The 23,672-nt window shown below is 52.8% G+C and overlaps 2 protein-coding genes across 2 annotated transcripts; both read left to right on the top strand.

Moving 5' to 3' along the window:
• Positions 1 to 973: 973 nt before the first annotated feature.
• On the top strand, positions 974 to 11,362 carry LOC138786906 (selenoprotein M-like). Its single transcript, XM_069963943.1, has 4 exons — positions 974 to 1,143; positions 1,963 to 2,039; positions 8,993 to 9,071; positions 11,098 to 11,362. The coding sequence occupies exons 1-4, from the start codon at positions 1,021 to 1,023 to the stop codon at positions 11,239 to 11,241; spliced, it is 423 nt and encodes a 140-aa protein (XP_069820044.1). The 5' UTR covers positions 974 to 1,020; the 3' UTR covers positions 11,242 to 11,362.
• Positions 11,363 to 12,879: 1,517 nt separating this feature from the next.
• On the top strand, positions 12,880 to 21,639 carry LOC138786903 (transmembrane protein 17B-like). Its single transcript, XM_069963941.1, has 4 exons — positions 12,880 to 12,997; positions 15,967 to 16,070; positions 19,892 to 20,005; positions 21,316 to 21,639. Exons 1-4 carry the CDS (start codon positions 12,880 to 12,882, stop codon positions 21,637 to 21,639), a joined length of 660 nt encoding a protein of 219 aa, XP_069820042.1.
• Positions 21,640 to 23,672: the final 2,033 nt, after the last annotated feature.

Genomic DNA, 23,672 nt, shown 5'->3' with positions numbered 1-23,672 from the left:
CCCAGTAGACAGTAACCCCTAATGTAGGCATCCCCTATATGTAACCCCCCTGGTAGTTACCCCCTCCCAGTATGTAGTGTCCCCCAGTGTAGTAAGGACCCCACAGTAGATAATCCCCCCGTTGCCTTCATCCTAGTAGACAGTAACCCCCAATGCAGGCATCCCCCTATATGTAACCCCACCCGGCAGTTACCCCCCCCTCCCAGTATGTAGTATCCCCCAGTGTAGTAAGGACCCCACAGTAGATAATGCCCCTGTTGCCCCCATCCTAGTAGACAGTAACCCCCAATGTAGGCATCCCCCTATATGTAACCCCCCCTGGTAGTCACCCCCTCCCAGTATGTAGTGTCCCCCAGTGTAGTAAGGACCCCACAGTAGATAATCCCCCCGTTGCCTTCATCCTAGTAGACAGTAACCCCCAATGCAGGCATCCCCCTATATGTAACACCCCCCCCCCCCCCGGCAGTTACCCCCCCCCCCTCCCAGTATGTAGTATCCCCCAGTGTAGTAAGGACCCCACAGTAGATAATGCCCCTGTTGCCCCCATCCTAGTAGACAGTAACCCCCAATGTAGGCATCCCCCTATATGTAACCCCCCCTGGTAGTCACCCCCTCCCAGTATGTAGTGTCCCCCAGTGTAGTAAGGACCCCACAGTAGATAATGCCCCTGTAGATCCCAGTAGATGGCATCCACCATATTCGGCCCATACTCACCTCTTCATTTCTAGCCGATCATTGTTGACAATCCCACAAATGTGAAGTTGCAGAAAAATTTCGATATTTTTGCAATATTTAACTAAGATAAACTCCTCATTTACATAGACCTTGAGAAGGAGACGTGCTCCACCTGAGAAAATGTGATTGTGGAACACCTGCGTAGTGTAAGGACGTCCACGTGGTACATGCTGTGTCCCAACCTGATTGTGAGCGCTATAGGAACACCCCTGTATACACCCCTGGTCCCTACTATATGTAATACTACTGTGGGACACGTCATTTATATTTTACTCAGGGAGGAAGATGGTCCCTACAGCAGCGCTGTGCCTCCTCGCCCTCTCTCTTTGCATCAATGCCGAAAGCGACAACGACACAGTAGAAAGGATTCTGATAGAAGACACTGAAGTAGCTAGAGGCAAAGTTATTGTAAGTACCTTATATATAGTATATTGCAATAGTAATACAAATATATATATAAAAACAGCTGGGACTGGCCAACCATCTTATGGGTGAGAATTGGTAGGAAGGACTGAGTGAGGGTTCGGCTCTAATCTATTTAGGTTTATGTTTCTGCAGCTTAAGGGCCCTATCACACGGAGCCTTTATCTGGTGAATCAGGCCGATATCATTCCATGACAATGATCAGTCGAGACGCTGATCATCAGGTGATCTTTGTCTGTCAACATGTTTAAAAATCATCGGCCGTTGATTGTGCATCACTCTGTGTAATAGTAATACCTGGATGACGGATGATGACTGTGTAAAGAAAATGATAAAGATGTATACTTACCTGTCTGCGCTCCCGGTGTCCTCCTGCCTCTTCCCCGCTGACCACAGCCGCCTCTGAAGCTTCTATACTCTCTCTGAAGTGACAGGCTGCTCAGCCAATCACCATCCGTGGAGCTGTCCCATCTTGGTCAGGGATTGGCTGATCAACTTGTGACTTCAGAGACGGCTGTAGAAGCATCAGAGACGGCTGTAGAAGCATCAGAGACGGCTGTGGTCACCGGGGAAGAGGCAGGAGGACACCAGGCCTCATCTTGTCCAGTGTTTATGTGGTGCTGAGATCCCTTATAATCACTAGAGAGAGGAGGGAGAAGCACTCGGTTATTAAAAAACAAAACAAAACCTCAGCTTGGGAACTCCCCAATGTCCCTGGATAAACTAGCCTGTATCCTTTGTATTAAGCCGGCGGAGTCTCATCAGCCATAATTACCCTGTATTATTATTGTTTTTCTTTTGCAGGCGCCAAGTGTGGTAGGATGCGCCATAAAGAGCAAACCGGGGCTGTACAAATTCATGCTGGATATCTGGGGACTCTAGTATCCTTTTCTTTCAGACATTACGGTGTCTGCGGCCGTTTCTCATTTTACCAGTCACACAAAAATGACTGTTTAGGCCAAGTTCACACACTGTATTTTTTTTGTTAAACAACGGCCGCTGTTGCATTGTAAATTGCATTGAAATCAATGCACAATGGCCGGAAATAATTGACAAGTCAATTATTTCAGTGACCGTACTAAACAACGGCTAATGTTCAATACATTGTGAACAACGACTGTTCTTGTCATAAAATGTACATTGTGTGAACATAGCCTTAGGTTTTGTTCCCACTATGGGATCATAATGAGGCGATAATGATTATTATTAGCAGCCATCCATATTAACAGACGGACGCCTTTTCCCGCTGTGATCCCATAGTGGGAACATAGCCTTAGGATGAATCTAAAGCCAATGGCATGAAATCCATTCTGCCCCTAGAAGTTCAGGTGTCTATGGATACGACCACGACGGGTCAGTACTGTGCCAGAGCCTGCTTCTGATCCAATGGGGCTTGTGCACAGAACCAGCCCGGTGTGGTCGTATCTAGAGATGAGCAAATTAACTGACTGCGTCTCCGTGCTGCTCCTCCCCTGGTGCCTTATACCTGTCTGCCGCTCCTCCCTGGGCACTGGGAAAAGCTGGATCTAGTTCTGGGCAACTGGGAGAAATTTCCCAGCTCAGGGGGAGGAGCAGCATGCAGCGGCAGTCAGTTATAAGGCACCCGGGGTGGAGCAGCACGGAGCGGCAGTCAGGTATAAGGCACCCGGGGAGGAGAAGCACGGAGCGGCAGTCATGTATAAGCACCCGGGGAGGAGCAGCACGGAGCGGCAGTCATGTATAAGCACCCGGGGAGGAGAAGCACGGAGCGGCAGTCAGTTATAAGGCACCCGGGGAGGAGCAGCACGGAGCGGCAGTCAGGTATAAGGCACCCGGGGAGGAGCAGCACGGAGCAGCAGTCATGTATAAGGCACCCGGGGAGGAGAAGCACGGAGCGGCAGTCATGTATAAGCACCCGGGGAGGAGAAGCATGGAGCTGCAGTCAGATATAAGGCACCGGGGAGGAGCAGCACGGAGCGGCAGTCAGTTATAAGGCACCCGGGGTGGAGCAGCACGGAGCGGCAGTCAGGTATAAGCACCCGGGGAGGAGAAGCACAGAGCGGCAGTCAGTTATAAGGCACCCGGGGAGGAGCAGCACGGAGCGGCAGTCAGGTATAAGGCACCCGGGGAGGAGCAGCACGGAGCAGCAGTCATGTATAAGGCACCCGGGGAGGAGAAGCACGGAGCGGCAGTCATGTATAAGCACCCGGGGAGGAGAAGCACGGAGCGGCAGTCAGTTATAAGGCACCCGGGGAGGAGAAGCATGGAGAGGCAGTCAGGTATAAGGCACCCGGGGAGGAGAAGCACGGAGCGGCAGTCATGTATAAGCACCCGGGGAGGAGAAGCACGGAGCGGCAGTCAGGTATAAGGCACCCGGGGAGGAGAAGCATGGAGCGGCAGTCAGGTATAAGCACCCGGGGAGGAGCAGCACGGAGCGGCAGTCAGGTATAAGGCACCCAGGGAGGAGAAGCACGGAGCGGCAGTCAGGTATAAGGCACCCGGGGAGGAGAAGGACGGAGCGGCAGTCAGGTATAAGCACCCGGGGAGGAGAAGCATGGAGCGGCAGTCAGGTATAAGCACCCGGGGAGGAGAAGCATGGAGCGGCAGTCAGATATAAGGCACCCGGGGAGGAGCAGCACGGAGCGGCAGTCAGGTATAAGCACCCGGGGAGGAGAAGCACGGAGCGGCAGTCAGTTATAAGGCACCCGGGGAGGAGCAGCACGGAGCGGCAGTCAGGTATAAGGCACCCGGGGAGGAGCAGCACGGAGCAGCAGTCATGTATAAGGCACCCGGGGAGGAGAAGCACGGAGCGGCAGTCATGTATAAGCACCCGGGGAGGAGAAGCATGGAGCTGCAGTCAGATATAAGGCACCGGGGAGGAGCAGCACGGAGCGGCAGTCAGTTATAAGGCACCCGGGGTGGGGCAGCACGGAGCGGCAGTCAGGTATAAGCACCCGGGGAGGAGAAGCACGGAGCGGCAGTCATGTATAAGCACCCGGGGAGGAGAAGCACAGAGCGGCAGTCAGTTATAAGGCACCCGGGGAGGAGCAGCACGGAGCGGCAGTCAGGTATAAGGCACCCGGGGAGGAGCAGCACGGAGCAGCAGTCATGTATAAGGCACCCGGGGAGGAGAAGCACGGAGCGGCAGTCATGTATAAGCACCCGGGGAGGAGAAGCACGGAGCGGCAGTCAGTTATAAGGCACCCGGGGAGGAGAAGCATGGAGAGGCAGTCAGGTATAAGGCACCCGGGGAGGAGAAGCACGGAGCGGCAGTCATGTATAAGCACCCGGGGAGGAGAAGCACGGAGCGGCAGTCAGGTATAAGGCACCCGGGGAGGAGAAGCATGGAGCGGCAGTCAGGTATAAGCACCCGGGGAGGAGCAGCACGGAGCGGCAGTCAGGTATAAGGCACCCAGGGAGGAGAAGCACGGAGCGGCAGTCAGGTATAAGGCACCCGGGGAGGAGAAGGACGGAGCGGCAGTCAGGTATAAGCACCCGGGGAGGAGAAGCATGGAGCGGCAGTCAGGTATAAGCACCCGGGGAGGAGAAGCATGGAGCGGCAGTCAGATATAAGGCACCCGGGGAGGAGCAGCACGGAGCGGCAGTCAGGTATAAGCACCCGGGGAGGAGAAGCACGGAGCGGCAGTCAGTTATAAGGCACCCGGGGAGGAGAAGCATGGAGAGGCAGTCAGGTATAAGGCACCCGGGGAGGAGAAGCACGGAGCGGCAGTCATGTATAAGCACCCGGGGAGGAGAAGCACGGAGCGGCAGTCAGGTATAAGGCACCCGGGGAGGAGAAGCATGGAGAGGCAGTCAGGTATAAGGCACCCGGGGAGGAGCAGCACGGAGCGGCAGTCAGGTATAAGGCACCCAGGGAGGAGAAGCACGGAGCGGCAGTCAGGTATAAGGCACCCGGGGAGGAGAAGGACGGAGCGGCAGTCAGGTATAAGCACCCGGGGAGGAGAAGCATGGAGCGGCAGTCAGATATAAGGCACCCGGGGAGGAGCAGCACGGAGCGGCAGTCAGTTATACAGCAGCAGCTGATGAGCGGATTGCAGAGATAGGAAAGAGCTTAATTTCACTATTCCTGTAAATTTGCTGATGTCTAGTCATATCCATGGATACCCGAACTTCCCACAGCAGAATGGAGTTCACACCCATAGGATCAGTGTACATCATGATGGGTATGCTTTAAAGCAAAAGCGCTATTAGGTACATTCACTTTAAGCTTTGCCCATGGATAGAACAGCGACAGGGCTGGGAAGCCGGTGCTGCGGTTCCTTTTTTGAACCGTGGTCCGGTTCCCGTGTACGGCGCCATTCATGCCATTTATGGGCACCGGCTGGGGGTGAAGCACTGGAGGTGGGCCGGTCCGCTTGGAGAGGGAGGAAACCCCCGTCCCTCTATGACGCGGCTCCATTAGAATAAGAGTGAAAGAATCAACTTTCAAACAATCATTACTGACAGACAGACACCCAACCAACCAAACTGCTCCAGATAAAAAGCACCTTAAAGGGGTCAGAAGCCTCCACTTCCCATTTGGCCTTGATGCAGTAGAGCTTCCCCTGCCCTCTGTGTTGATGACGTACTGGCTGTGTGGTTATAAGCGCGTACTACATCATAGATAAATCAGAGACAGGAAAAAGCCTTGTATAACTCCGGCCCACACAGACGCCCCCCCCCCCCCTGCTGGACACACAGACGGCCCCTCCCAGCCACACAGGCAGTCCCCTTGCAGACACACAACCGGCCCCCTCCCTGCCACACAGCTTTCCCCCTTCCGGACGCATAGCTGCACCCCTTCTGGCCACACAGCCGGCCCTCTCCCAGACAAACAGCTGGCCCCCTTCCAGACAGACAGCCGGCTTCCTCCCAGCCACATAGCCGGCCCCCTTCTAGTCACACAGCCGGCCCCCTTCCAGACACACAACCGGCCCCCTTCCAGACACACAGCCGGCCCCCTCTTGGACACACAGCCGCCCCCTTCCAGTCACACAGCCGGCCCCCTTCCAGTCACACAGCCAGCCCCCTTCCAGTCACACTGCCGCCCCCCTTCCTGACACACAACCGCCCCCTTCCAGTCACACAGCCGGCCCCCTTCCAGTCACACAGCCGGCCCCCTTTCAGTCACACAGCTGTCCCCCCTTCCAGACACACAGCCGGCCCCCGTTCAGTCACACAGCCACCCCCCTTCCAGACACACAACCGCCCCCTTCCAGTCACACAGCTGGCCCTCTTCCAGTCACACAGCCGTCCCCCTTCCAGACACACAGCCAGCCCCCTTCCAGTCACACAGCCGGCCCCCGTTCAGTCACACAGCCGGCCCCCGTTCAGTCACACAGCCGTCCCCCCTTCCAGACACACAGCCAGCCCCCTTTCAGTCACACAGCCACCCCCCTTCCAGACACACAGCCGGCCCCCTTCCAGACACACAGCCGGCCCCCTTCCAGTCACACTGCCGTCCCCCTTCCTGACACACAGCTGGCCCCCTCTTGGACACACAGCCGCCCCCCTTCCAGACACACAGCCGGCCCCCGTTCAGTCACACAGCCGCCCCCCTTCCAGACACACAGCCGGCCCCCGTTCAGTCACACAGCCGGCCCCCTTCCAGTCACACTGCCGCCCCCCTCCCAGACACACAGCCGGCCCCCTTCCAGTCACACTGCCGCCCCCCTTCCTGACACACAGCCGGCCCCTTCCAGTCACACTGCCGCCCCCCTTCCTGACACACAGCCGGCCCCCTTCCAGACACACAGCCGGCCCCCTTCCAGTCACACAGCCGGCCCCCTTCCAGTCACACAGCCGGCCCCCTTCCAGACACACAGCCGGCCCCCTTCCAGTCACACAGCCGGCCCCTTCCAGTCACACAGCCGGCCCCCTTCCAGTCACACAGCCGGTCCCCTTCCAGTCACACAGCTGGTCCCCTTCCAGTCACACTGCCGTCCCCCTTCCAGACACACAGCCGGCCCCCTTCCAGTCCCACTGCCGCCCCCCTTCCTGACACACAGCCGGCCCCTTCCAGTCACACTGCCGCCCCCCTTCCTGACACACAGCCGGCCCCCTTCCAGACACACAGCCGGCCCCCTTCCAGTCACACAGCCGGCCCCCTTCCAGTCACACAGCCGGCCCCCTTCCAGACACACAGCCGGCCCCCTTCCAGTCACACAGCCGGCCCCTTCCAGTCACACAGCCGGCCCCCTTCCAGTCACACAGCCGGTCCCCTTCCAGACACACAGCCGGCCCCCTTCCAGTCACACTGCCGCCCCCCTTCCTGACACACAGCCGGCCCCCTTCCAGACACACAGCCGGCCCCCTTCCAGTCACACAGCCGGCCCCCTTCCAGTCACACAGCCGGTCCCCTTCCAGTCACACAGCCGGTCCCCTTCCAGACACACAGCCGGTCCCCGTTCAGTCACACTGCCGCTCCCCTTCCTGACACACAGCCGGCCCCTTCCAGTCACACTGCCGCCCCCCTTCCTGACACACAGCCGGCCCCCTTCCAGACACACAGCCGGCCCCCTTCCAGTCACACAGCCGGCCCCCTTCCAGTCACACAGCCGGCCCCCTTCCAGACACACAGCCGGCCCCCTTCCAGACACACAGCCGGCCCCCGTTCAGTCACACAGCCGGCCCCCTTCCAGTCACACTGCCGCCCCCCTTCCAGACACACAGCCGGCCCCCTTCCAGTCACACTGCCGCCCCCCTTCCTGACACACAGCCGGCCCCTTCCAGTCACACAGCCGGCCCCCTTCCAGTCACACAGCCGGCCCCCTTCCAGACACACAGCCGGCCCCCTTCCAGTCACACAGCCGGCCCCTTCCAGTCACACAGCCGGCCCCCTTCCAGTCACACAGCCGGTCCCCTTCCAGACACACAGCCGGCCCCCTTCCAGTCACACTGCCGACCCCCTTCCTGACACACAGCCGGCCCCCTTCCAGTCACACAGCCGGCCCCCTTCCAGACACACAGCCGGCCCCCTTCCAGTCACACTGCCGCCCCCTTCCTGACACACAGCCGGCCCCTTCCAGTCACACTGCCGCCCCCCTTCCTGACACACAGCCGGCCCCCTTCCAGACACACAGCCGGCCCCCTTCCAGTCACACAGCCGGCCCCCTTCCAGTCACACAGCCGGCCCCCTTCCAGACACACAGCCGGCCCCCAACCAGTCACACAGCCGGCCCCTTCCAGTCACACAGCCGGCCCCCTTCCAGTCACACAGCCGGTCCCCTTCCAGACACACAGCCGGCCCCCTTCCAGTCACACTGCCGCCCCCCTTCCTGACACACAGCCGGCCCCCTTCCAGACACACAGCCGGCCCCCTTCCAGTCACACAGCCGGCCCCCTTCCAGTCACACAGCCGGCCCCCTTCCAGTCACACAGCCGGTCCCCTTCCAGACACACAGCCGGTCCCCGTTCAGTCACACAGCCGGCCCCCTTCCAGTCACACAGCCGCCCCCCTTCCAGACACACAGCCGACCCCCTTCCAGACACACAGCCGGCCCCCGTTCAGTCACACTGCCGCCCCCCTTCCTGACACACAGCCGGCCCCCTTCCAGACACACAGCCGGCCCCCTTCCAGTCACACAGCCGTCCCCTTCCAGACACACAGCCCACCCCCTTCCAGTCACACAGCCGGCCCCCTTCCAGTCACACAGCCGTCCCCTTCCAGACACACAGCCGGCCCCCTTCCAGTCACACAGCCGGCCCCCTTCCAGACACACAGTCGCCCCGTTCCAGATTACAATATATTACTAAAGTCTCACCTCTAAATAATTAATGGTTGTTAAGCAATAAGAACATTAGACAATCGCCCGTGTGATATGACTGTGTTTCCCTTGACAGAACATTTTTTCAGCCATAACCTTGAATATGATTCCAATGATGATATTGAACCTCAGGTCATTTTTTACAATTATAAAAACGAAGTTCTTAAGGTTTGTATACAAGTTGTCTCCGGTAGTGATGTACTGATAAAGCAGGTACTTAGCGGGGGGGGGGGGGGGGGGGGATTTAAGCTTTTAATATGGGAAGTTTTCTTTAAGCTTATTAAAAAAAAAAAAACCTTTTTTTTTATTTTACACTCACTTCTATAATCACTGCACTGATCTCTCATAGAGATCAATGCAGTACATATGTATTGCATTGATCCATGAGATCAGTGCTCCATTACTATGGGCTGCTGGTGTCCATAGTAATCAGTTGGCGAGCCTGGATCAGTGCCATTGTGGTGCTGACCCCTGACATGGCAGGGAGCATGTATTGCCCCTTCGCAATCACATCGCGTGGTGGCAGTGGGGGTGGTGGTGGAGGGCTTCATCCCACCACTAGACCATCATATCAGTTCAGACAGTGGCATTTCAATTGTTATTTAGCCTGTACTGTCAATCACGGTTCAGAGCGGGGTCATGGCATGAGCCCTCTCTGAAATCCCCTAACGGTGCCAGGACGTATGGATACATCTTGGGTTGTCAAGGGGTTAATAGACAGTCAAGTTACATTATTATGACCGTCAGCTAATATCCAAAGTAACCATCATGTGCAGCATAGACAGCCGCTAGACGGGAGGGCAGTGACTCAGTAAAGTCCAGGTAGGTGTCCCAGGTGTCTGGAGTCATACTGGCTGCATCCCGCAGCTGCTGGAGGATACATGGACAGCATCCATAGGGCAAACACCATCATCAAGGTGGCCCCACAAATGCTCAGTTGGGTTCAGTCTAGGGAAATAGGGGGCCCGGCTAGTACCCGAGGTCATGGTCATGCTCTTCCAACCAGTATCAGACATTTCTAGCTGTACATGTTACATTGTCTTGGTGGAAGATCCCGTCTGCACCAGGTAAGACAATGGCGTGTATCCATGTATGTGATCTGCAAGGATGGATTCATACTCAGACTGGTGGAGATTGTCTTCCATATGAATGAGGGGCCACAGAACGCCACAAGACTTCCCCAAACCATAATGATGCCTCCTCCACCAGCAGCGGTATCCTTCCAGCAATGGTTGCAGGATGTTGGTTCTCCGATGTCCGTGTGTTTGATGAAGCCGACATTGTGACTCATTATAGTTGGGAACCCCCTGTCAATCAGCAGAGGTTTCATACCAATACTTCCATTCTGACCCTTTCCTGCCAATGCAGCTTCATTATCAGAAGTGCGGTGACCATCCATCTGCTCCGGAGCCCCCATAGGTTTCCCCCTGATTCATTTTGGTTGAAAGTTACTCCATTGTAGTGTGTCCACCCTGTATGTCAATTAGTCAAGGGAGGAGGGGGTTGGCTTGCATGCTGCGGCTCAGCATCACTTCTGTGGCTTTTCAGCTTCAAAGGAAAAATACAATTTTATAACTCTGCAAATGTCCGTCAGCAAAGACAAAAGCGTCGTGTGTAGAGATGAGTGAACCTGGAGCAGCTGGAGTCGATCCGAACCCGAACGTTCGGCATGTGATTAGCGGCGGCTGCTGAACTTGGATAAAGCCCTAAGGATATGTGGAAATCCTGGATATAGTCATTGGCTGTATCCATGTTTTCCAGACATCCTTAGAGCTTTATCCAAGTTCAGCAGCCCCCGCTAATCAAATACCGAACGTTCGGGTTCGGATCGACTCGAACCCGAACCCGGTTTGCTCATCTCTAGTCGTGTGTTTTACCTCCCTATCACCTATCTACCTTGGACTGACGGGACAGATTCCCTTTAAATGGGGAACTGATTGATCTCTCCGACCAGTATGAGGGCCAGGCCCAGTCATAGTGCTAACGGCCAGGCCCAGTCATAGTGCTAACGGCCAGGCCCAGTCATAGTGCTAACGGCCAGGCCCAGTCATAGTGCTAACGGCCAGGCCCAGTCATAGTGCTGAGTATGGAGATCATTGCCTGCGCCATGTATATTCAGATGTTACTAATTACCCTGTTTGCGCTTTTTTTTAACTCCACTTCAGTTTTACCAACTTTTGAGTATATTTTCTAGGTGACTAAAATTAAGGACAAGACGGCAGATGAGATTAGTGCTATACTGGATGAAGCCGGATTTTACAAGAAGTCCCAAAAAGGAGAAGAGGTCCCGAAGGAGTTCCGTCACTATCCACTGAAAGCCCCAAGAGACGAGCTGTGACTCCACCTACATGACCCCTCGGATGTCTCCTCTGTCCATAACACCAAACCTACAGAAATCTTCTTTGGAAGATGGAGGCCATAGAATTTTACCTTTTTATAATAAACTATTATTATCAGTATTTTTGTCTATGTTTTTTTTTGTTTAACAAAACTTCATTTGAAACACTGTGATGTATGGCTGTACGTCCCCACAAATCAAAGAGAAAACCTTAAAGAGGTTGTCCACAGGATCTTGTACCCCGGCTGATGTCCAGATTGGCCCCCGGCTCCTTTATTTTGAATACAGCTGCCGGGTACGAGACATGACCTGCAGCTCTATTTATTCTCTATGGACCAGATGAGTACCGCACTCTGCTCTTTGTGGTGGCTTCATAAAAAATGAATAGAGCCGTGGGTCTGGGATGGATATATATGTTGGTTGGTCACCTGCAATATTGGGTGGCCTCCTGCAATGTTGGGTGGCCTCCTGCAATGTTGGGTGGCCTCCTGTAATATTGGGTGGGCTCTTGCAATATTGGGTGGGCTCCTTCAATGTTGAGTGGCCTCCTGCACTGTTGGGTAGTCCCCTGCAATGTTGGATGGGCTTCTGCAATATTGGGTGGCCTCCTGCAATGTTGGGTGGCCTCCTGTAATATTGGATGGGCTTCTGCAAAGTTGGGTGGCTTACTGCAATGTTGGGCGGGCTCCTGCAATGTTGGGTCGGCCCCTGCAATGTTGGGTGGGCTCCTGCAATGTTGGGCGGACTCCTGCAATGTTGGGTTGCTTCTACAATGTTGGGCGGGCTCCTGCAATGTTGGGTTGCTTCTACAATGTTGGATGGGCTCCTGCAAAGTTGGGTTGCTTCTACAATGTTGGGCGGGCTCCTGCAATGTTGGTTTGGTTCTACAATGTTGGATGGGCTCCTGCAAAGTTGGGCAGGCTCCTGCAATGTTGGGCGGGCTCCTGCAATGTTGGGTTGCTTCTACAATGTTGGGCGGGCTCCTGCAATGTTGGGCGGGCTCCTGCAATGTTGGGCGGGTTCCTGCAATGTTGGGCGGGCTCCTGCAATGTTGGGCGGGTTCCTGCAATGTTGGGTGGGTTCCAGCAATGTTGGGTGGGCTTCCTGCAATGTTGGGTGGGCTTCCTGCAATGTTGGGTGGGCTTCTACAATGTTGGGTGGGTTCCTGCAATGTTGGGTGGGCTTCTACAATATTGGGTGGGTTCCTGCAATGCTGGGTGGGCTTCTACAATATTGGGTGGGTTCCTGCAATGTTGGGTGGCTTCCGGCAATATTGGGTGGGCTCCTACAATGTTGGGTGGTCCCATGCTCCACCGGATTGTGGCTGATCCCCTATGATATTGAGGTGTAATATCAAAGGGACGGCATCTCGCACATCTTGCCTGCTCTCCCTGGTCAGAACTATATAAATAAATAGTAAATTTAACAAATATTTAGGAGACTGAAAAATTTTGTCACTTGAGTTTTGGCTCAAACAATAAAAGTTTCATGTTGTCTGAATGATAACCTCTCACTAATGGCGCCTGTCCTCTCCAGACAACAGCCGGCTAATCCTTACTGCAAAATCTCATTAAGACATCACAGAGAAGCCGAAACTAATCCCATCTGCTGGGAGAATGAGCAGTGCGAGCAGCCACCATGTCTCTCCATAGTCCTCTGCCAAGTAACGTCCGCCACGGCCTCGCCAGCATCAGTGGCTCCTTCTTCATCCAAAACAAAACTAGAGATTGTGGGGAAAGTCGTTCTTATCATACAGGTAACATGTTATGTGTTCTGGGTAAGATACAGCATGGACCCCTGGTCTTCTGAGGAGCTGGTGGGACTAAGGAGCTGGTGTGTCTCTGAGGAGCTGGTGGGACTGAGGAGCTGGTGGGACTGAGGAGCTGGTGGGACTGAGGAGCTGGTGGGACTCTGAGGAGCTGGTGGGACTGAGGAGCTGGTGGGACTGAGGAGCTGGTGGGACTGAGGAGCTGGTGGGACTCTGAGGAGCTGGTGGGACTGAGGAGCTGGTGGGACTGAGGAGCTGGTGGGACTAAGGAGCTGGTGGGACTGAGGAGCTGGTGGGACTGAGGAGCTGGTGTGACTCTGAGGAGCTGGTGGGACTGAGGAGCTGGTGGGACTGAGGAGCTGGTGGGACTGAGGAGCTGGTGGGACTCTGAGGAGCTGGTGGGACTGAGGAGCTGGTGGGACTGAGGAGCTGGTGGGACTGAGGAGCTGGTGGGACTGAGGAGCTGGTGGGACTATTGAGTTGCCATTAATGATTGTGACTTTTGTACATTTCTGCAACGTCCCATTTCAGTGCATTAGTCCGGTCACAATGAGGTTTATTACTATAGAGAATGTGGATTGTATAATAGTTGTGGGGATAATAATCTGTGGCCCGGAATGAAAAAATAACTTGAGAAAGTAAAAGACCTTCTAAATTGTCCCTGTTGGATTTGTTAGTGACTACGTGTAGGATCAGAAGTCTTTCCAGTGTCACAGTGGGCCCTGAGGAGCTCACAAGAACCCGATAAGGCTGGGGGGGGGGGGGTCACACTACGCACTTTCATCCATTTTTGCAATAAAACGGATGTAAAATGGCTGTATTTGTGCGCATCCGCTTTGATCCGTTTTTCCATTGACTTCCATTATAAAAAAACAAATCAAAGAGGGACATGCCTGTTACACTATGGGACAATTCCTCGGCTAAGGCTGCGTGTACACAGACAGATGTATCTGACAGACTATTGAAGCCAAAGCCAGGAACAGACTATAACCTGGGAACAGGTCATAAAGGAAAGACTGAGATTTCTCCTCTTCTCACATCCGTTTCTGGCTTTGGCTTCAGCAATCTGTCAGATAAATCTCTCTGTGTAAACGCACTTTTAAGGCCCTATTACACAAAGCGATTATCGTTTAAAAATTTGATATAACGATCGATTAGCGATTATCTCTCTGTGAAATAACACCCAACGATCAAACGACAAATAATAAATTGTTCACTTTTGCTTTTAAACCTGTTGAAAAATGATGCCTGGTATTTGGCTGATCGCTCACATTTCTGTCCGTGTAATAATTGTTCACAGATAAAACATGTTGTGCGTTTCGTCCTGAGGATTGATGAGCGACCGTTAAACGATGTAAAAGTGATCGTTCATAACAGTAATCGGTGAATGTAATAACCTCAGAATCGTTCGCTACAAAATCGCTACTTATCACTAATGATCGATCGATATAGCGAATCTTTAAATGATAACGTGAAATGCTACGAGTAAGATGAGCGTAAGATTCCAGGATTTATCTTTTTATTTACAGAGGTAACGGACCCCGGGCTATAATACGTCCAGCGGACCCCGGGCTATAATACGTCCAGCGGACCCCGGGCTATAATACGTCCAGCGGACCCCGGGCTATAATACGTCCAGCGGACCCCGGGCTATAATACGTCCAGCGGAGCTCGGGCTATAATACGTCCAGCGGAGCTCTGGCTATAATACGTCCAGCGGAGCTCGGGCTATAATACGTCCAGCGGACCCCGGGCTATAATACGTCCAGCGGACCCCGGGCTATAATACGTCCAGCGGACCCTGGGCTATAATACGTCCAGCGGACCCCGGGCTATAATACGTCCAGCGGAGCTCGGGCTATAATACGTCCAGCGGACCCCGGGCTATAATACGTCCAGCGGACCCCGGGCTATAATACGTCCAGCGGAGCTCGGGCTATAATACGTCCAGCGGAGCACGGGCTCCTATAGCCGAGCATTATAGGGAACCAATCACCCCAGCTGAGCTTGAGCTATTATAGCGGAGCATTATAGGGAACCAATCACCCCAGCTGAGCTCGAGCTATTATAGCGGAGCATTATAGGGAACCAATCACCCCAGCTGAGCTTGAGCTATTATAGCGGAGCATTATAGGGAACCAATCACCCCAGCTGAGCTCGAGCTATTATAGCGGAGCATTATAGGGAACCAATCACCCCAGCTGAGCTCGAGCTATTATAGCGGAGCATTATAGGGAACCAATCTCCCCAGCTGAGCTCGGGCTTATATAGCGGAGCATTATAGGGAACCAATCACCCCAGCTGAGCTCGGGCTCCTATAGCGGAGCATTGTAGGGAACCAATCACCCCAGCGGAGCTCGAGCTATTATAGCGGAGCATTATAGGGAACCAATCACCCCAGCGGAGCTCGAGCTATTATAGCGGAGCATTATAGGGAACCAATCACCCCAGCAGAGCTCGAGCTATTATAGCGGAGCATTATAGAGAACCAATCACCCCAGCTGAGCTCGGACTCCTATAGGGGAGCATAATAGGGAACCAATCACCCCAGCTGAGCTCGGACTCCTAAAGCGGAGCATTGTAGGGAACCAATCACCCCAGCGGAGCTGATTTGGTTCTCTGCAGCCCTGTATAAAGCTCCTGTGCAGAGGATTCCCTGTATTTCCCTGACCCTATGGGAACATAGCAGCAGGTCACCCTCTAACCAGCTGTCAGTTCCCTGTAACCCTCAGTGACGCGTGTAGCAGGTCCCGGTATTAGGCAGAAAGTTAGAAGCAGCGGCGAATGTATTATGGGAACATCTCATGGTTACACATTCTACACTTATATAATAAAACAATGGTCTTATATTGTTTATCCCAGGCAATAGCTTTCTTGATGGTACCTCCTGTATATATATATATATATATATATACATATATATACATATACATTGCCTGTTTGTTTTCTCTCTTCAGGACATGAATTGGTGTCCAGCCTTCCCTTACAGATGGTCTTGTACTTTAACCTGCTTTTCTTTCCTGTATGGTTTATATCAGAGGCCACCATGCTGGAGCTGAAGGTGAGAACACACAGTGGATATAAACCCTACAGTGAGCAGCACTTCATAATATCCCTCAGTAACCGGCACTTCATAATATCCCTCAGTATCCGGCAGTGAGCGGCACTTCATAATATCCCTCAGTATCCGGCAGTGAGCAGCACTTCATAATATCCCTCAGTAACTGGCAGTGAGCGGCACTTCATAATATCCCTCAGTATCCGGCAGTGAGCGGCACTTCATAATATCCCTCAGTAACCGGCAGTGAGCGGCACTTCATAATATCCCTCAGTAACCGGCAGTGAGCGGCACTTAATAATATCCCTCAGTAACCAGCAGTGAGCAGCACTTAATAATATCCCTCAGTAACCGGCAGTGAGCGGCACTTAATAATATCCCTCAGTAACCGGCAGTGAGCAGCACTTAATAATATCCCTCAGTTACCGGGAGTGAGCGGCACTTAATAATATCCCTCAGTAACCGGCAGTGAGCAGCACTTAATAATATCCCTCAGTAACCGGCAGTGAGCAGCACTTAATAATATCCCTCGGTAACCGGCAGTGAGCGGCACTTAATAATATCCCTCGGTAACCGGCAGTGAGCGGCACTTAATAATATCCCTCAGTAACCAGCAGTGAGCAACACTTAATAATATCCCTCAGTTACCAGGAGTGAGCAGCACTTAATAATATCCCTCAGTTACCAGCAGTGAGCAGCACTTAATAATATCCCTCAGTTACCAGCAGTGAGCAGCACTTAATAATATCCCTCTGTTACCGGCAGTGAGCAGCACTTAATAATATCCCTCAGTAACCGGCAGTGAGCAGCACTTAATAATATCCCTCAGTAACCGGCAGTGAGTGGCACTTAATAATATCCCTCAGTAACCGGCAGTGAGTGGCACCTAATAACATCCCTCTTAAACCAAAGCAATGCTCTTAAACCAAGGTACCACTGTGTAAGTATACCCCTATATGTATATGTATGCCCCCATAGAGAATGTAGTTTCTCTGCTACCTAATGGAAACTATAGAAAGGCAGACACACATACGTATACTTAAGGGGTATCCTGGAGAGTATTGATAACCTTGTAATATAAGGTAAGAAGACAGGCGCCACATAAGGTGAAGTCATTACAGAGATATATATATATCTATATATAGTCATTATGCTGTGGCCCGGGCTGCTGGTGGGTTCTGGTGTTTTGGAGGCCACTTGTCATGGTGGCCAGGAGAGGTAACCCCCCCCCTCCCCCGCACACGGCAACCAGACCTTGGTAAGAACTGAGGTGAGGTGCGAGGTGTAGGTACAAACTTTACTTAGAAAAGGTTAAAAATATTCACAAGCGGTGCTCAGATACATAACATATACTTAAGGGACATCTGACCCTCCTGAGGCGATGTGCGATGTCTGACCCTCCTGAGGCGATGTATGATGTCTGACCCTCCTGAGGCGATGTGCGATGTCTGACCCTCCTGAGGCGATGTATGATGTCTGACCCTCCTGAGGCGATGTGCGATGTCTGACCCTCCTGAGGCGATGTATGATGTCTGACCCTCCTGAGGCGGTGTATGACGTCTGACCCTCCTGAGGCGATGTATGATGTCTGACCCTCCTGAGGCGATGTATGACGTCTGAACCTCCTGAGGCGATGTACAATGTCTGACCGTCCTAAGGTGATGTATGATGTCTGACCCTCCTGAGGCGATGTACGATGTCTGACCCTCCTGAGGCGATGTACGATGTCTGACCCTCCTGAGGCGATGTATGACGTCTGACGCTCCTGAGGCGATGTATGACGTCTGACCCTCCTGGGGCGATGTACGATGTCTGACCCTCCTGAGGCGATGTATGACGTCTGACCCTCCTGAGGCGATGTACGACGTCTGACCCTCCTGAGGCGATGTGGAATGTCTGACCCTCCTGAGGCGATGTATGACTTCTGACCCTCCTGAGGCGGTGTCTGACCCTCCTGAGGCGATGTGCGATGTCTGACCCTCCTGAGGCGATGTGCGATGTCTGACCCTCCTGAGGCGATGTATGACTTCTGACCCTCCTGAGGCGATGTGCGATGTCTGACCCTCCTGAGGTGATGTATGATGTCTGACCCTCCTGAGGCGATGTGCGATGTCTGACCCTCCTGAGGTGATGTATGATGTCTGACCCTCCTGAGGCGATGTGCGATGTCTGACCCTCCTGAGGTGATGTATGACTTCTGACCCTCCTGAGGCGATGTCTGACCCTCCTGAGGCGATGTGCGATGTCTGACCCTCCTGAGGTGATGTATGATGTCTGACCCTCCTGAGGCGATGTGCGATGTCTGACCCTCCTGAGGCGATGTATGACTTCTGACCCTCCTGAGGCGATGTCTGACTTCTGACCCTCCTGAGGCGATGTCTGACCCTCCTGAGGCGATGTGCGATGTCTGACCCTCCTGAGGCGATGTATGACGTCTGACCCTCCTGAGGCGATGTATGACTTCTGACCCTCCTGAGGCGATGTATGACTTCTGACCCTCCTGAGGCGATGTCTGACCCTCCTGAGGCGATGTGCGATGTCTGACCCTCCTGAGGCGATGTCTGACCCTCCTGAGGTGATGTATGATGTCTGACCCTCCTGAGGTGATGTATGATGTCTGACCCTCCTGAGGTGATGTATGATGTCTGACCCTCCTGAGGCGATGTATGATGTCTGACCCTCCTGAGGTGATGTATGATGTCTGACCCTCCTGAGGTGATGTATGATGTCTGACCCTCCTAAGGTGATGTGCGATGTTTGACCCTCCTGAGGCGATGTATGACGTCTGACCCTCCTGAGGCGATGTATGACGTCTGACCCTCCTGAGGCGATGTATGACGTCTGACCCTCCTGAGGTGATGTATGACGTCTGATCCTCCTGAGGTGTTGTATGACGTCTGATCCTCCTGAGGTGATGTATGACGTCTGACCCTCCTGAGGTGATGTACGACGTCTGACCCTCCTGAGGTGATGTACGACGTCTGACCCTCCTGAGGCGATGTATGACGTCTGACCCTCCTGAGGCGATGTATGACGTCTGACCCTCCTGAGGCGATGTATGACGTCTGACCCTCCTGAGGCGATGTATGACGTCTGACCCTCCTGAGGCGATGTATGATGTCTGACCCTCCTGAGGCGATGTATGATGTCTGACCCTCCTGAGGTGATGTATGACGTCTGACCCTCCTGAGGCGATGTGCGATATGTGACCCTCCTGAGGTGATGTATGACGTCTGACCCTCCTGAGGTGATGTATGACGTCTGACCCTCCTGAGGCGATGTGCGATGTCTGACCCTCCTGAGGCGATGTATGACGTCTGACCCTCCTGAGGCGATGTACGATGTCTGACCCTCCTGAGGCGATGTACGACGTCTGACCCTCCTGAGGTGATGTATGACGTCTGACCCTCCTGAGGCGATGTACGACGTCTGACCCTCCTGAGGCGATGTATGACGTCTGACCCTCCTGAGGTGATGTATGACGTCTGACCCTCCTGAGGCGATGTATGATGTCTGACCCTCCTGAGGCGATGTATGACGTCTGACCCTCCTGAGGTGATGTATGACGTCTGACCCTCCTGAGGCGATGTACGAGGTCTGACCCTCCTGAGGCGATGTGTGACGTCTGACCCTCCTGAGGCGATGTCTGACCCTCCTGAGGTGATGTATGACGTCTGACCCTCCTGAGGCGATGTGTGACGTCTGACCCTCCTGAGGCGATGTCTGACCCTCCTGAGGCGATGTATGACGTCTGACCCTCCTGAGGCGATGTATGACGTGTAACCATATCAGCCTCTGATTCCCTTTTTTTCCTGTTTTCTCAGTATCAGTCGCTGCCGGGTTACTATCAGTTCCTCTTAATAACAGCCGTCACCATTCTCACATTGATAGAAAGCCTGAGACTCTACCTGGGATATATCGGGAACTTACATGAGAAGGTAAGCAAACAAACTCCACTTAAGGCATAGTCAGTGTAGATATATATATATATATATATATATATATATATATATATATATATATACACACACACACACACACATACAGTCATTGTATAATTAGGAAGTAGTCAGTACAGATATATATATATATATATATATATATATATTAGTTATTATGCCATGGCCCTGGCTGCTGGAACTGATGTTGGGCCTGCTGGGTATTTTGGAGGCCAGCTATCATGGTGGCCAGGAGAGGTTACACCTGACCCCAGACACTGACAACTGGACCTTGGTTAGGACTGAGGTGAGGTGCAAGGTGTAGGTACAAACTTTACTTAGAAAAAGTCAAAAATAGTCACAAACAGTGCTCAGGTACTCAGATAACAGGTGTCAGGGACCGGATAGGAGGGCCCCTGCCTAATGTACTATGTACTCTGCCGAGATGTGGGGAAATGTCGCTAGACTGTTGAAGAAATCCTTGTACTCACGTATGGATGAGTCCCAGTTATCTCACCTAACCACCTTCTGCCCTACAGTGTCGGGTTACCCGTCCTCCGGGGTAGTACGAGTCCCAGATCTCTGCTCTGGGTGGAGCTGGCTTGCAGTGTCCTTTGTACTAAGCTGAGCGTCTGTCAGTAGAGAGCGGCTTTCTGGCACTGTGCTCTACCGCAGCTCAAATATTGAGTTATCCGTCCTTTTCTCTTAGGTGGTCGACTGTCCTGTTTTAGCAGTATAATCCATGGCGTAGGCAAGAGTGAGACTCCCTTGTCTCTGGCTTCCCTAGGGGTCTGGTCTAGCAACCCATGGTGGTTGGGTAACTAGTGCAGGAACTATATACACGCCCCGCATGGCCTGTAGTCCGGCACTAACTAACTACTAAAGTGAAGTAGCTGCTATAAAGGAAGTGTGTGTGCAGCTAGACCTTAGTGTTACCTGCAGCTGTGCTGTGACGGTGACATCTAGTGGTTGGAGTAAGGAAGAGCGGCCTCCTGTTCTAACCAGCAGCAGGGACACCTCTCCAGGCCCCCCCCCCCCCCCCCCCCGCCAGCCTGCCCAACCTTCCAGCACCCATCACCCGCCCGCCGACTACACTCCCCGGCTGCTGCCGCTGCGGTCACGGGGGTTATTGTGAGGAAACATAGTAGGAAACCCATCAGAGAGATACAACAAGCTGCTGTGAATGTGCACTAATAACGTTTACATCAAGGGCGTCCAAATCCGGCCGTTACCATCATGATGGGAGTTGTAGTTCTGCCGTAGGGCCGGAGTGACACCAGTGCTCCAGGTAACGTCTCCTCCTCTCTTAGGTTCCGGAGTTGGCCGGGTTCCTGCTCCTGACCCTCCTCATCCAGATGCCGCTGATCCTTTTCCTTCTAACAGATGAGCAGATTGTGATTCTTCCCCTGGAATACGCCGTTCATACGATTTACATCCTCTTCCTTAAGACGGAACTATTGGTGTCGTACTTTGTTCTGAAGGTCATGACGCGTCAGCTCGCTACCCAGTTCTATCTCCAGCGCTCGGAGGAGTTAGAGAACAAAGTCTCCTCTGCCAAGTGCTCGCAGGTGACCATCCAGCGCAACCGCGGCTGCACCAACGACCAGCACCAGAGGGATGCGCTACTCTACTGATCCTCCGAGCAATACTGACTGATCAGCATTCCTGCTCTGCAGCAGCGCCATCCATTCATGCCAATGGGGGTTCAAACTTTTATTTTACTTTTTTATTGTAATTAAAGGGCAACTCCAGTGAGAAACAATTGCCATCTCTGTCCTACATCTGTGTCTATCACATACAGCAGCTGATAGGTACTGGAAGACTGGAGAGAATACACCACTTCCTGCAGGACATACAGTAGCTGATAGGTACTGGAAGACTGGAGAGAAAACACCATTTCCTGCAGGACATACAGCAGCTGATAAGTACTGGAAGACTGGAGATTTTTTAATAGATGTAAAATTACAAATCTTTGACACTTTCTGACACCAGTTGATTTGAAAGAAAAAAATTATTTAGCTGGAGAACCCCTTTAAGGCCTTTGTTGTAAGGACGTGTTATGGCGCAGTGTGAATACATTTGTAGTCAGAGACTAAATAATCCTTTTATACTGATGTTCTTATTACAGGATGGTGACAAGTTCCACAATGAAACTTTTTTAAGTGTCTGAGCGCCACCTTGTGGTTAAAGGCGGCACAGCACTGCAGAGAGATGGTCACATAAAGAAGCCACAACTATAGATGTAATTACGAGCAGTGATGGAGCCTCACAGGTTGCTGTTCCCGGATCCTAGAGTCGCAATTCAACTCGCTTCCACTCGTCAAACAGAAAATACTATAAATATTTGTATCAAAGTGTCAACAGGTGAAACTATAAAGAGTGGAAAAAAACAATTTTTTGAACAGGTGAAAAAAAAAAAAGACGTATTTTGCTACAGACGTGTTCACACAGGTTTTTGCAGTACATTTTTTTATCTGTTTAAAGCAAAAAACAGATGAAAAAAATTACTTCATTATAAAGTTTTTTTAGTGTAGATAAAAGCGTGGTCCCAGCCACCCACCGGTGGTAAATAACCTGCCTGTTGGTTATGTTGATGGTTGTTATATATTACGGCTGTCACTCTACGTTGTGCGCACTGACGGACCACGTCTCATAGACTATAATGGAGCAGATTATTACACTAATAATAATACGCAGTATTTCTACCCCCCATATATTGGTATTACTGTGTGATTAGGTACTTATCAGTGCGGCTTCTCCTCTGTTGTGTGATATAGACGGCCGTATAAGTGTATAACAATGCAGTCACCGGTGCTTCTCGGATTTCTGTCCCCGCCTGCGTCATAAGAGGACCACCCACGCCATAAGAGGACCACCCACGTCATAAGAGGACCAACCAATTCATATTAAGAGGACCGCCCACGTCATAAGAGGACTGCCCACGCCATAAGAGGACCGCCCACGTCATAATAGGACCACCCACGTCATAAAAGAGGACCGCCCACGTCATAAGAGGACCGCCCACATCATAAGAGGACCACCCACGCCATAAGAGGACCGCCCACGTCATAAGAGGACCGCCCACGTCATAAGAGGACCGCCCATGTCATAAGAGGACCGCCCACATCATAATAGGACCGCCCACGTCATAAGAGGACCGCCCATGCCATAAGAGGTCCGCCCACGCCATAAGAGGTCCGCCCACGTCATAAGAGGACCACCCACGCCATAAGAGGACCACCCACGTCATAAGAGGACCGCCCACGTCATAAAAGAGGACCGCCCACGTCATAAGAGGACCACCCACGTCATAAGAGGACCACCCACGTCATAAGAGGACCGCCCACGTCATAAGAGGACCGCCCACGCCATAAGAGGACCACCCACGTCATAAGAGGACCGCCCATGCCATAAGAGGACCGCCCACGCCATAAGAGGACCGCCCACGCCATAAGAGGACCGCCCACGCCATAAGAGGACCGCCCACCTGCAGGGTTATTTCAGTGTATCCTGCCACGGTCCCATAGCCTCACTGTAATTAAAGGGCTACTTCAGCACAAATCTTTTTCTTATCAACTGGTTTCAGAAAGTTATTTAGATTTGTACCAACAAAACGCAGCAATCACTGAATTCAAGGAGATCAGTGAAAAAATTCCAATGAAGTATC

The sequence above is a fragment of the Dendropsophus ebraccatus genome, chromosome 3 (assembly GCF_027789765.1).
Source record: "Dendropsophus ebraccatus isolate aDenEbr1 chromosome 3, aDenEbr1.pat, whole genome shotgun sequence".
NCBI classification, from domain to species: Eukaryota; Metazoa; Chordata; class Amphibia; order Anura; family Hylidae; genus Dendropsophus; species Dendropsophus ebraccatus.
The sequence above is the reverse complement of the archived record's forward strand: the minus strand, read 5'-3'. Positions and strand labels throughout refer to the sequence as shown.

Coding starts and splice junctions, on each gene's coding strand:
- LOC138786906 (XM_069963943.1), top strand. CDS start 1,021: ATGGTCCCTACAGCAGCGCTGTGCCTCCTCGCCCTCTCTCTTTGCATC. Junction 1,144..1,962: donor TAGCTAGAGGCAAAGTTATT/GTAAGTACCTTA, acceptor TTTCTTTTGCAG/GCGCCAAGTGTGGTAGGATG. Junction 9,072..11,097: donor ATAAAAACGAAGTTCTTAAG/GTTTGTATACAA, acceptor TATATTTTCTAG/GTGACTAAAATTAAGGACAA.
- LOC138786903 (XM_069963941.1), top strand. CDS start 12,880: ATGTCTCTCCATAGTCCTCTGCCAAGTAACGTCCGCCACGGCCTCGCC. Junction 12,998..15,966: donor AAGTCGTTCTTATCATACAG/GTAACATGTTAT, acceptor TTCTCTCTTCAG/GACATGAATTGGTGTCCAGC. Junction 20,006..21,315: donor TCGGGAACTTACATGAGAAG/GTAAGCAAACAA, acceptor CTCCTCTCTTAG/GTTCCGGAGTTGGCCGGGTT.